The 12535-nt window shown below is 38.7% G+C and overlaps 1 protein-coding gene across 1 annotated transcript in view; it reads right to left on the bottom strand.

Annotated features, from left to right (window-relative positions):
• The window catches only part of GRM7 (glutamate metabotropic receptor 7), a 1162681-nt gene that overhangs the window by 806961 nt on the left and 343185 nt on the right, over nucleotides 1–12535 (bottom strand). The window contains exon 2 of the mRNA XM_075553170.1: nucleotides 2141–2357. Within this exon, the coding sequence (XP_075409285.1) occupies nucleotides 2141–2357 (217 nt within the window). The remainder of the gene's footprint in view (nucleotides 1–2140; nucleotides 2358–12535) is intronic.

Below are 12535 nucleotides of genomic sequence, written 5' to 3'. Positions count from 1 at the left end.
GTCATACTCTTCAGTTCACCTAGTGGAAAGATCTGCTTTGAATTAGGGCCTGCTTAGAGCACTTACATATGTACTACATGGCAATATCTGAACTTCAGGTCTGAGTTTCTTCCTCTTACCTAACAAAATCGTCATATCTACTTGCTTTTATCCACTTATTTTAGGCGTATTTCTAAGTCAGCCGGAAGCCTGACTTTGATCAAAGCCAGATTCAAAGAAACAACAATATTAGCATCAAAAATGATTGGATCTTGAGTGATCCATTTGTCATTTGTTAATGATTCCTGCAAATCACAGCATAATACAGAGACAGTGTTCAAATTTCTTTCCTAATCTGACCATTTCTAACTGAATTATACTAGAATCCCCCACCTCCACCCCACACACGTAGTACAAACTTGGCAGCTGGCTCTGTAATTGAAAAGAAGACAGACATGTTCTCTGCCTGGAGACAAGGAGGGAAGAAACAAATGCACAAACAAACTTAATATAGTAATATATGTTAAGTAGATTGGGTGTGTGGGAGAAAGCTTTGGAAACACAAGGTCAAGCTAACAGAGATACATTTAGGGTGTTCGCTGGGTCATTCAATTTTGAACTTAGAAATGGTGATTAGTATCACCAGTGCTGTGGTATGGATTGAGATGCACGACAACCCCATGAGTGCAGAGTTGAACTGCGTCCAGGCTTTCCAAGGAGAAGATGTTTCAGAGGCGGATCACCAGACGTGTCTTTTCAGGCACGGATGCGTGGCTCAAGCCACTAACCTTTTCAGTAGTCAAGCATGTAATCATTGATGTCACCCAGGGGTTTCTTTTAGGATTCGATCTGTCAGTGATTAGGATTTACTTAGTCAAAGGGATTAAGGGTACGAGTGTTTCTATCTGAAAGAAGTGGCTAAGAATAACCCAAATCATCAGTGGATTTTTAGACATTATAGTTAATATTATGAGTTCAAAACCTTGTGCTCCCAAGAAATCTCTGGGTCATTTCTCTTAACAGCTGTGGGCAACTACGTCATCTTAATGCTGAAGTATTGAATGTCTGAAGAATAGCTGTCGTGTGAGGGTCAATACTCAAAGCCCTGTCATCAGGATTTACAGCATCTCTCCTCGTGAGAAGGATTTCTCTATTGCCTGGGCTGCTAGCTTGTTTTTAATGTAAATTAAATGTTCTGGTCAACAATCATTTGGAACAGAGCATATGCTTACAAACAAAACTGAAGGCCAGATATTATCATAAGCACTGTTCAGGAATACCCAAGCATATGTGTATGTTAAACAGGTTTCCTACACCTATGAGATCCTGACTATCTATTGTCATGATTCCTAAACCATGGCCTGTAGATTTGGGGTCATTTTGCAAAATCTATGCAATGGAGGCGAGCTGGCTGAATATCAGAACCCATTACTTCCAAGTTGAGTTATATAAAGACATAGGACATAACTCTTTTCAAGGGCTATTTAAGAGAAGCTTCTCAAAATAGCCCACAGCTTAAAAGACAGTTTCTCTGAGTGCATAATTTAATTAATTTTGTGTCAGTCATGTCAGATGGTGCCACCTGTGTTATTCTTCTTCAAAGAGAGTAGCACGGTGATTGGCTTCACAAAATGCTAAACCATCCTTCCCACGCTGGAAGGAGGCAGAGAAAGAGCATCCGTGGAGAAGTACTTTTACCCACAAGCTCAGGTTTCCCTCTGCAAGCTGTGCTCCACACTGCTACCCATGGTACCTACCACAGGACAACATCAGTCCCAGCACTCCTTTATCTCTTTACATATCTTCCCTTAGCACTTAGCCCTAGAATGCCTGAATTTTTAATTTCAGGAAAAATGTGGGGTTTTTTTGTTTTTTGTTTTTCTTCTTTACTTTCATAGCTATCAATATATATTAATATGCACATTTAATTAAATGTTAGGAAAATGTCACACTCAGCGCTATAGGGTTAAGGCAATTCAGCTTCTCCCCTTTGAAATATGCTCTATAAAAACAATGAAGTGTCACGCATGAAGACTACATCACAGGACTCAGGGGAAGTAGGAGTGGGGACAGGCACTATAGTTTGAGAAATTCTGGAAAGAACCCTTCAAGCCACACACTTGTGAAGAGGGTCAGCTTGAGCAATCTGAGGTCCTCCTACCTGCCTCTTTGGAAATCTGGGTGAAGGATTCCACACCTTTCTCTCCATAGCTTCCTTCGGATGCAAGAGTAGACACATAGTTCCAACCCAGGGCCTTTACAATGTCCACCATGGCCTGGGCTTGGAAGGAATCAGGAGGGACCACACGTGAGAAGAAGTCATAACGGCGGTCGTCACTCAACTCTGGTGCAGTTGATGCGTAACTTATCTGAGGTATCTGAAAAACAAAGCCAATGTCACACATGAGCACATCATCAGGGAATGAAATATTAATTTATACCCATAACAATGTACTCAAATCACGGAGCTTGAGTGCTGAAGGGAGTGTGTTGCCAAACACAGCCACCTCAGTTTAGGCCATTTACATGCATTTAACAGCTCTGTAGTATCTTCTTTTGTGCCTCGCTATTTTGTTTACTTGTTTGTTGTTATTGCTGCACTTTGGTTCATTTCTCTCCTCCTGGGAAAAGGGGATGAGAATGACATTGGTCTGTAAGGTCAGGGTCAAAGTGGTTAGGAAATGCATAGCTAGAACAATTTTTGCATCTTCTTTTGCTTTTTAAAGACTAAGGGAAAAGAAAAAGATTACACACTATCGAGGTTTTTGTAGTTGGCAGAGTTTAGGAATCCTGGTGAAGATTGTCAATCATCTAACGCTGAAGGAATGTTGATGAACTCTGAGGAAACAACTAAGTAGACTTTTTTTTCACAAGCATTAATTGTTTATCACTCTTAGACTCAAGGCCCTAATGTAGAGTTTTTATCTCAGTGGTCCTTGCTCTTTGAAGGAACTTTCTCAAGATTGTTTGTCCTTTTATGTTCTATAATTCTGGGTGCAGATTACATACAAATCTGACCCTCAGCTTTAGCATTTCAAAGCACTCTTGGAAATGATTACACATGAGATCAACCCAGCACCTCAAGATGACAAGTCTTGTGCCCAAGAGGCCGTCCTAGGGGTACTTGTATTGGCCCTTGGTTCCAGGAATAGGGTGATAGAGGTACAGTATTGACTTCTGGGGACCATGTGAAATCGGTCGGCCTACTGGTTCTGCTGCCGATTCCCACTAACTCAAATTATTCATATGGAAAAAATGGGGCACTGCAAAAATGCCTGCTTGAAGTCCCAGATACCTCAGGTGTGTCCCACGGAACATGGCTACATGACAACTTCCAAAAATCACTGCAAGGCCCCTCCGCTCCAACTCTGCTCTTGGATCTTCCCCTTAACATTTATACTAGCACGCAATACTCTGGACTTGACGATTGATTTGCCAGTAAGAATTAATGCAGTGCAAACACATACCTGCTTTCCTTACAAAGGTTTTTTTCATCTCTATAAAGACTGGTTGTGGCTTTTGCTCACGTCAAGAAAAACATCATAAAGGTGTCAAAGCTTCAGTCCAGTTGATTATTTTTGCCCTGAAAACTGTCCGATATGGAGTAATTTTCTCCTTCCAATAGTTTATCTAAAGTATATGCCTTGGCCATTGTATAAAGTCAATTAACACATTCATAAAGGTCATTTTCTTTGCTAAATGTTCTAGGTTAGGATTAATTTCAAGTCATGTGATCTATTGGTGGATGGCCCATGAGTTTGCATGTGGTGCCATTTCTGTTCTGCGATCCCTGCGTAGGCTCCCATTACTGAGTCAAAGGCCACAAAGGCCAGTCTGAGCTAGCCTCAAAGTCTCCTCTCCTATTCAATTGCCGAGGCTGTACGTTTTAGTGAATATAGAATGGTAGACCAGGTCTAGATCAAAACTTGACTCAGTTTACTATTATTTGCTTTGGTGAAGTCATTTCACCCTGATGATGTACAATTTTGTCATTGATAAAAGAGTATTCTGAGACAAAAGGATAATGAATGTCATTACTTAGCATGATGGTTCACAGAGTGAGTGCTTCATACATTGAGGAAATAATAAAAATAGAGAATAGTATATTTTCCTCATTACATTTTTACTAATTTCCCACACGAGTTCGAAAGTTCTCTGTGGGTCCCTTCAAAAATACTTCCCTCTTAGGGAATTTTTAAAACATATTCCAATGGCTGTTCTTTAGAATAATCGTATGTATTGATTATTGTGTGCTCATTATGTACAAGGAAACTTGGTGGCACATGGGTCATGCACTGAGCTGCTAGCTACAATCCCAGCAGTTTGGAATGACCAGAAGCTCTGGGGGAGAAGGTGAGACTTTCTACTTCTGTAAAGAATTCCAATATTGGAAACCCATGGGGGCAGTTCTGTTCAGTCCTATAGGGTTGCTATGGGTCAGACTGCATTCAATGACTGTACATTTATTCTTTGAGATGTTTTTAGTACCTTATTTTAAAGAAGAAGGATTTGAGAATTGGAAACAAAGCATGTTCTTGCCTTAAGTTACAAAATAGTAAGAAAAGAAATGAAAGATAAAATAAAAAATGAAAACAAAACAAAATTGTAGAGATGGAGACCCCAATACAATTATTTGAACTCTTAGGTATTCTACTTGTCAAATTATTGTGAAGACATCTTAATAAGTGACATGAACCAAGAAAGGGCAGCAGACTCCTGGTGCCCAGGGCAATTGCCGCCTACCATGTGGACTGTGGCGTCACCAGAAGCACAAGTGATTTCACTGGTCACCCTCAGACCGCTGCTCAAATCTTGTATTTAAAATCATGTGAACACTTATGCAATTATCTTAATCCATAGAATGAGTTACCTATGAGCCATTTGTCGTTATGAAATGTTCAATATTCTGAAATGGAATTATCAACTGAAAGTTTGTGGGACAGAGGGAAGAGGAAGACAAGGGAAAAGAAGGGAGAGAGGTGGGCTCTCCCTTACAAGAAGTACACCGAAACGAAGTCACCCAGATCAATGCCTTCACTTCTATTTCAAGGTGGAGAAACCTTTGTGCACTCTACAGAGCCTTCCCTTCCCAGACCTCTTTTTGCTTCAGAAGTATGCTAACAAAGACGCAGATAGCCCTCTGCTTCTATGTAGCTCCTGAAAAACATGAGAACTGCAAAGTACCCCCAATGCAGTTTCTAAACGGCGTCACCAATTTCAGTCCTGAAAATTCTGGGAAATCAATTTATTTCCTTACTGTCATGCACATTTTGAAAATGATTGTCATTTGTCGTCACTCTCTTCCATTATAGAAAAGAAATATTCCCTGCCTTAAGAAATGTATTTCCCTGTAGGATGATGCGCACAAACTCTATCACCTGGTTTTTATCTTGGCACGGTGCAACTAAAATAGGGACTGAAAGACCAGATGGAATTCATTTCTGAGATAAATTGTACCTTCATGAGGCAATCCCACATAGTAACAAAGGATAAGGAACTAGAAAAGTTGATGTGATCAGTGAAATAGGAGGATGTATATTTATTTTATTTTTATGTTGCAAATTTAGCTATTATATTATTGTGCTGACCTGAATCCAAACTAATGTTAAAGTCTACATTATGAACTATTTTGAGATATGCATTTTTGGCCCGTAACGTGGATGACCAAATAGTTGTCTGTCAGCTTTTGGGATTGTAGTCCACATGCTCATTCATATATAGTTATATTTTCTCTTTCTTCTATTGAAATCTTCCCTCTTGCCAGTCTTAAATGATGTGCTAGGCCAGGTTGACTAAAGAGACAAATATAGAGACACTCATATATGTGTAAGAGAGAGCTTTACATCAAAAACCAATTGTATATTGAGCAAACATCCCATTCCAGTCTAGCTCAAGTCCATAAGTTTGATATTAGCCCATAAGTCTGATGTCAGTTCATAAATCTCTCTTCAGATTAACATCGCCACAGCCCATGATGCCGAATGAAGGGAGATCACAGGTCTGTGTGTGGAAAGAGGCGGTGGATAGAAGCAGTAGAAGCATCATAGGGCTGGAACAACTTCTCGCCCTCAGATCTCAGCATGGCTCCATATGGCTTGATCACAGGAAAGTGAAACAGCGAGAGCGAGCTTGTCCAGGTTTCAGCAGGTCTCCATGTGGTTTGTGAACAGGAAGATCAGGGAGAGAGAAAGAGGAAGTTCCCAGAATCCTCAGGAGAAGGCCAGGGCCACACAGAGGCATCATCAGGCTGTGACCTGATTGACAGGCTAGACTCCACCCCTTTGCTCTTAATACCCTAAAGCTGATCCAAGAGGGTGCAGTTACCCCGAATGGATATGGGGAACTCTTCTTGGGCAAGCACACGTTAGTGCAACAGCAGTTGCATTGATGTAAAAATAAGTATTCCATTTCTCTTTGAATAGCCCCTTCTACAATCACACTTTTGGTCTCTCACGATAAAATAAACTGACATCATTTTTATTTCTTTGTGCTTTTATTTTACTTCATAAAAAACTGCCTACCACATAAAAATGAGTTTCTTAATGATGTGTCTGAGATAATATTAAAAAACATCTATAACTCTATTTGTACAGAATGAGTTGAGGCTTTTTAAAATAAAATCAACAGTATATGACTTAGAGATACAAAAATAAACAAACAAGTTAGTGTGAATATATTATGACCCCCTATTGTCTTAGCTTCTTAGTTCCATTGTAACAGAAATAACAAAAATGGGTGCTTTAATGAAGAGAATTTTATTTTGTAGTAGATAGGAAACCAATCTGTACTGAGAGAGCTGGCTTTGGTGGAAGGTGCCATCTGTCCTCTCTGGAGAAATCCCATGTCTCTCAGGTTATTTTCCTTGGATTATTGGTCATCTTCACGTGGCATCATTGTCTCCATTTGTGTGTCCTTGATTCTCTGTCTAATCTACTCTGTATATTTCCAAGGGCATTGGTTTAAGACATGCCTTATGACATCATTAACCTAGCAAAGGAAACGAACCCCATAATTTAATTGCTCCTACCATATGGGGTTAAGATTTACAAGACATGTGTAAGCAAGGGATAAAAATGTAATCCATACACCTGCCAAAATTTTGTCATATCTAATAGAGTTGTCGGTTTGGGTCCACAAGCTGCTTAGTGTGAGAATGTAGAAGCATTCTGCTTCTGAAAGATGGAGAGCCTGAGAAGCCCGATGGGACAGTTTTATTCTTTGTTGTGTGACGTGCATGCACATGATAGGACTTCCAAAAGTTTGGATGGAAATTTCATTACAGTTTAATTAATTTTTTCAAGAACTTTTTGAAGTCTTTTTATGTGTATATCTGCACATGCAAGCATGCACACACACACTCACACATGCACATATATACAGGCATTACCTCATTTATGAGTGCATATGAATTTGTTTCTCTAGTCAACCCGGACTAACACACTATCCTTACTGTGTCTTTACCTGTTTGTGGGCAGGTCAGGATAGGTATATGGAGTTCTTATTTAGTTTTATTTTAATGCAAGAAAAGGCTCACACACTTGAATAATTTAAAAGTTGCATATGCAGGAAGTGAGGATATGAAAATAATAATAGTTTATAATTTCTCAAAGGTTCACGAGGGTGGGAGGGTGGGGGAAGGAGGGGAAAATGAGGAGCTGATACCAAGGGCTGCAATAGAAAGTAAGTGTTTAGAAAATGAAGATGGCAACATATGTACAAATATGGCTGGTACAATTTATGTATGGATGGTTATAAGAACTGTAAGAGCCCCCAATAAAATGATCTTTTAAAAAAAATCCAGTTCCTTTCATGGCCATGACAGAACTGGTTCCAAGCCCGGCATTAAAGGATTAATAAGAGTTGTCCATAAAATGAACATCCATAACCTAATGACTACCAATACATAATTTCGTATGTTTAATTTCAGAGATGTGAATGCATAAATATGTGTCTGGATATATATACATATATTAAAATGTAAATAGAGGTTGTAATCTCTTCTTTTCTCTTTTTAAACAATCCTCTCCCGTGCACATACCTCTCTTTCCCATTGGCTACATTTTGTTACCTGGACATTTCACCTAAGCTAAAATTAACTTGTATTGTTTAATATTTATACATTTTCATTATAATTAAATGTCTACAATAAAACCCATAGAGCATATTTAAGTCTTTACACACATCTATGAATATTTTAAAGACTAATGCTGAATCTCTCCCCTTATGGGAAATTAATATTCAAAATTTTATACTGAAAACTTTCTTTGCTTTGAATTTACTTCAGGATATTATAAAGAACAGGGAAACACTTCAAATTTTTCCTTTCAAATAATTAACTATTGATCACAGCAGCATACATAAATAATTATTTATTGAATTAAATTATTTGTAAGGAAATAGTAAGAACCATTATCCCTAGCCATATATGTATGTAGTGTATGGGGTCTTTGACAAAAATCATCTCTCATTCCACTTTTCTGTCCTCCTAGTCTTGGATCAGTGTTTTATTTTAGCTATTATAGATTTATAGTAGGTTAAGACTATGCTAGTTGAAACATCATCTCCCTTCATAGTAATCTTTAAATAATGAATATGGGTAACAATGTGTTTTAAATTACATCTGAACTTTACCACACATTTTATTAAGTTCATGATAAACTTGTATTATTAAGACATACTAACTTAGAAAACTTAGAAAGAACTAATATGTAAGCCTTTTATCATCTTTAGAAAAAATATCTCTTTTTAGCTACCCAGTTGTTTATTCTTATCACTTAGTAAACATTTATAATCATCTCCATGTAGACCTTGCACATTGCTTATTAATTTTACATCTATATAATTCTTATTGAATTATAGATGTGATAAATTTTCATTCCTTTGCTAGTTGGAGACTTCAGTTCATACATGCACAGACATTACAAACAAGACATCTTTACATATGTCTCTGTTATCTGTAGAGGGCCACAGACAAGTTCTCTCAGTAATATATTTTCTATTATATATTTTCATAGTTAGGACGTCTTAACAACAACAGAAAGTTGAATCAAGATAATAGATTTCAGAGGGGATATGTTTTGGGCTGTTAAATTCAAGGTAGAGACATCAACTCTGAAGCTATTGACAATGGTTTTCTGAGGATTCCAAATGAGTGATCATGATAATTGTTCTTAAGGATAAGGATTTCCACAGGTTCTTGTAATGACGAAAATTTTTTTAAAATGGAAAACTGCATTTGTGAGAAATTGGTGCAAGAAAGTAGCCCCAACAATTTTATTATCACAGCAATGCAACAGGTAATTCTTTGAGGTTCATATGGATTATCCTTCGAGAAATTTTTATTGTAATATTATACCCATCATCCTACAGTTTTGATTCTGCTATTGTAGATTTTTTGTTCCCCAAATTCAAAGAAAAGGGCATGATTTTCAAAACTGGCATTTTGATGTGCCATAAATTGAAGAGCTCAGAAATCTTCAGGGAAGAGTCAGAGAGATGGAACACCACTGCGATGGGTTTGATGTAAATTGGGTGGACCCGGAGTCGCCTCTCCGGTGATCCAATGTAGCATGGTCACTCCATGGTGTGATACTCTGTGACGCACTCAAGCAGTTGTATGGAGAATAAACCTCCTTAGTTTGGTCACAGCCTTGATGTGATTGAGGGAGGTTTCTTTAAGGGTGTGGTCTACTCCCAGTAGATATTGACCCTGTGTAAGCTACCCAGCATCTGCTGGATTTGCATCCTGCACCTGGTTTGTCAACTGTTATAGCAACTGCCAATAACAGGAGCCATCAGTGGCCTGCTGAGCTTGGATTCATTTGGCAAACATTAGATTGCTCAACACTGCAGCCACTATCCTGTGGGCTTCCTGCTTCTTGTTTGTCAGCTTCCGCTGCTATATGAGTCAGGAAAACCATCCAGCTTACATCTGACCCATGGATTTAAACTGGAATGGAGTTACCCAGTTCTACAATTGAGTGAGCCAAGTTTGGATATAAATCTCTTTCTAAATACATACACATACAAGAGTCACTGGTTTTTGCTTCTCTATAGAACACAACCCTTTGGTTTGAAAACAAGATCATAAAGATGTGTATTCTAAATTGGTTCTCAAGTCTGCCTAGTAGGGGCACGTCTCATGATTGGTCAAGAGGGAGCTGTTAATCCATGACAAGAGGTGAAAAAGTAAATACCAAATAGCACCACTGAGAGAGGAAACGTTGGTGAGAAGGGAGATTCGGGGGTGGGGGGTGTGTGGGTTTGATATCTTTCCACAATTTTGTCAGGATGAGAATTGCAGGAAAGCTGCTTGGTACTACTTACAACTGACTGCAAAAGAGACAAACTCAGAGCTTCAAAAGCCGAGTTCAGATGCTATGCACAAGATCTCAAAGCTTCTAGTCTGCCATGAATGAACATTTTACCTCTTAGTCACAAAACTAATATTGCTGAAAAGCAAACTCTGAATCTTATACTAATAGCTGAATTAGTGATAGCTTAATTCTCAGCCTAGGAAATTGTCTGATAGTAAAGTGAAGGCATTGTTTGGAAGAAATATAACCCTGAAACTTAGTATGGGGATATATATATGTTGGTTGATAATCCAAAATATGGGGACATTGAGACATATAGCCACCAGAACCAATCCTCTCATCTCAAGAGATTATTAATCTACACTCAGTAAAACCATTCCCCATTCCTGCCCACATGGTACGTATTCATTTGGCACCTTAGAATTGTATCTGGAAAATTGCTTCAGGAAGAGCCCATATAGATTTTGTTGCATGTTCTCAGGAAACACACCCACTGCCCATTTTTGTATCTAGACCTACAACTAAAGTCACAACAGGTCTCCAAAAGTCAAGTCCAGATGGTGACCCAGGAAGAGGGGTGCTATACTCCAAAAGAACACCTGGAATTTATAATGTGTAGCGACGGAAACCTGGAGAACATGCACTGCTGTTATTGATAGGTGCCGTAGGGTCTGTTCCAGTTCATAGTGACCCTATGTACAACAGAACAAAACACGGTCTGAGTCAGTAATCCTCACAACTGTTATATTTTAGCCCATTGTTCAGCTACGGTGTCAATCTATACCCTCTAGAGCCTTCCTCTTTTTTGCTGCCCCTTCACTTTACCAAGCACGAAGTCGTTTTCCAGAGACTGGTCTCTCCTGATACCATGTGCAAAGTGCATGAGACAAAATCTTGCCATTCTTGCCTCAAAGGATTTTTCTGGTTGTGCTTTTTCCAAGACTTGCTGGTTTGTTCCTTTGGAAGTGCGTGGTCCTTTCAATATTCTTCAACAACACTATAGTTCAAATGCCTCAGACTTACATTGATCTTCCTTATTCAATGTTCAACTTTCACATGCATTTGAGGTGATTAGAAATACCATGGCTTGGATTAGATGAATCTTAATCCGCAAAGTAACATCCTTGCTTTTCAATAGTCTAATGAGGTCTTGTACAACAGATTTACCTAATGCAACTTGTCTTTTGGTCTCTGACTTCTGCCATAAGATGGGCTCCCCAGGTCTCAAGGCGTTCAAACTATAAAATCATCAACAGAATAAAGGTTCCAGGAGTAAAGACGACAAGATGTGGTGTGGCATAACTCAAAATGATACATCATTAATGATTGCAACTGGACATGTACCAAGTAGGAATCTAGGAAAATTGGAAGTTGTTAAAAATTAAAGAGAACCCATAAAGATGGATATTCTTGGTGTTTGAGCTGAAATGAGTCAGAAATTCATACATTTACTCTGCCAGGATTGATACAATAAAGAAGAATGGCATTGTATCCTTTCTCCAAAAGGCCATTTTTAAGAGCCATCTTGAAGTGCAGTGCTGTCTGGGATAAGACAATGTCTATCCACACACGAGAGAATATGTGTAGGAATGGTTATTGAGGGTGTGGGATAATGTGCAAGGAACATAAACTTGGGTCAGTCTGAGTTTATTGATCTGAGCTTACTAAACACAGAGTCTTCATTCAATATTCCAGCTCAGGAGGTTAGAAAAAGCTCTAATAATTTATTTGGTTAGTTCACTGACACATAATTTGTGAGATGGCCTACACTCCATCAAGTTAAAGTATCATACCTACCTTGGTATTCTCCAGGTGCAGGTATCCAAAAGCTTAGGGAGATTAGCTTTTTAGAGTGGATTTATCAGGACAAATCCACAGACCCACAAATGGACTGCTCCAAAAACAGAGCTGATAATAAAACATTAAGAAACAAAATTTTAAGGGTGCCCCAGCATCTCTGGAAACTCCTTTGATTGCTATTTTATGTCAACCTGGCTGGAGAGTAGGAACTTTCCTAATTGAATTGAGACACTTGTTTGCAATGAGGCTGATAGATCCCATGAGGGGAGAGGCTAAGTGGCAGCACTCAATCCACAGAGAAAAGGTCGATGTGTTTCCCATACTGGGTCAAAGTAGTAATCAAAGTAGTCCAACTCTGTGAGTTCACGGTGTTAGCTACTTTTGCATAGTGTCCCTAGGAGTAAAATAAACAGGAAACCTACTAAATATTTACTTGATCT

The sequence above is a fragment of the Tenrec ecaudatus genome, chromosome 6, assembly GCF_050624435.1.
Source record: "Tenrec ecaudatus isolate mTenEca1 chromosome 6, mTenEca1.hap1, whole genome shotgun sequence".
Taxonomy (NCBI): Eukaryota; Metazoa; Chordata; class Mammalia; order Afrosoricida; family Tenrecidae; genus Tenrec; species Tenrec ecaudatus.
This window is presented reverse-complemented; position numbering and strand designations above follow the sequence as displayed.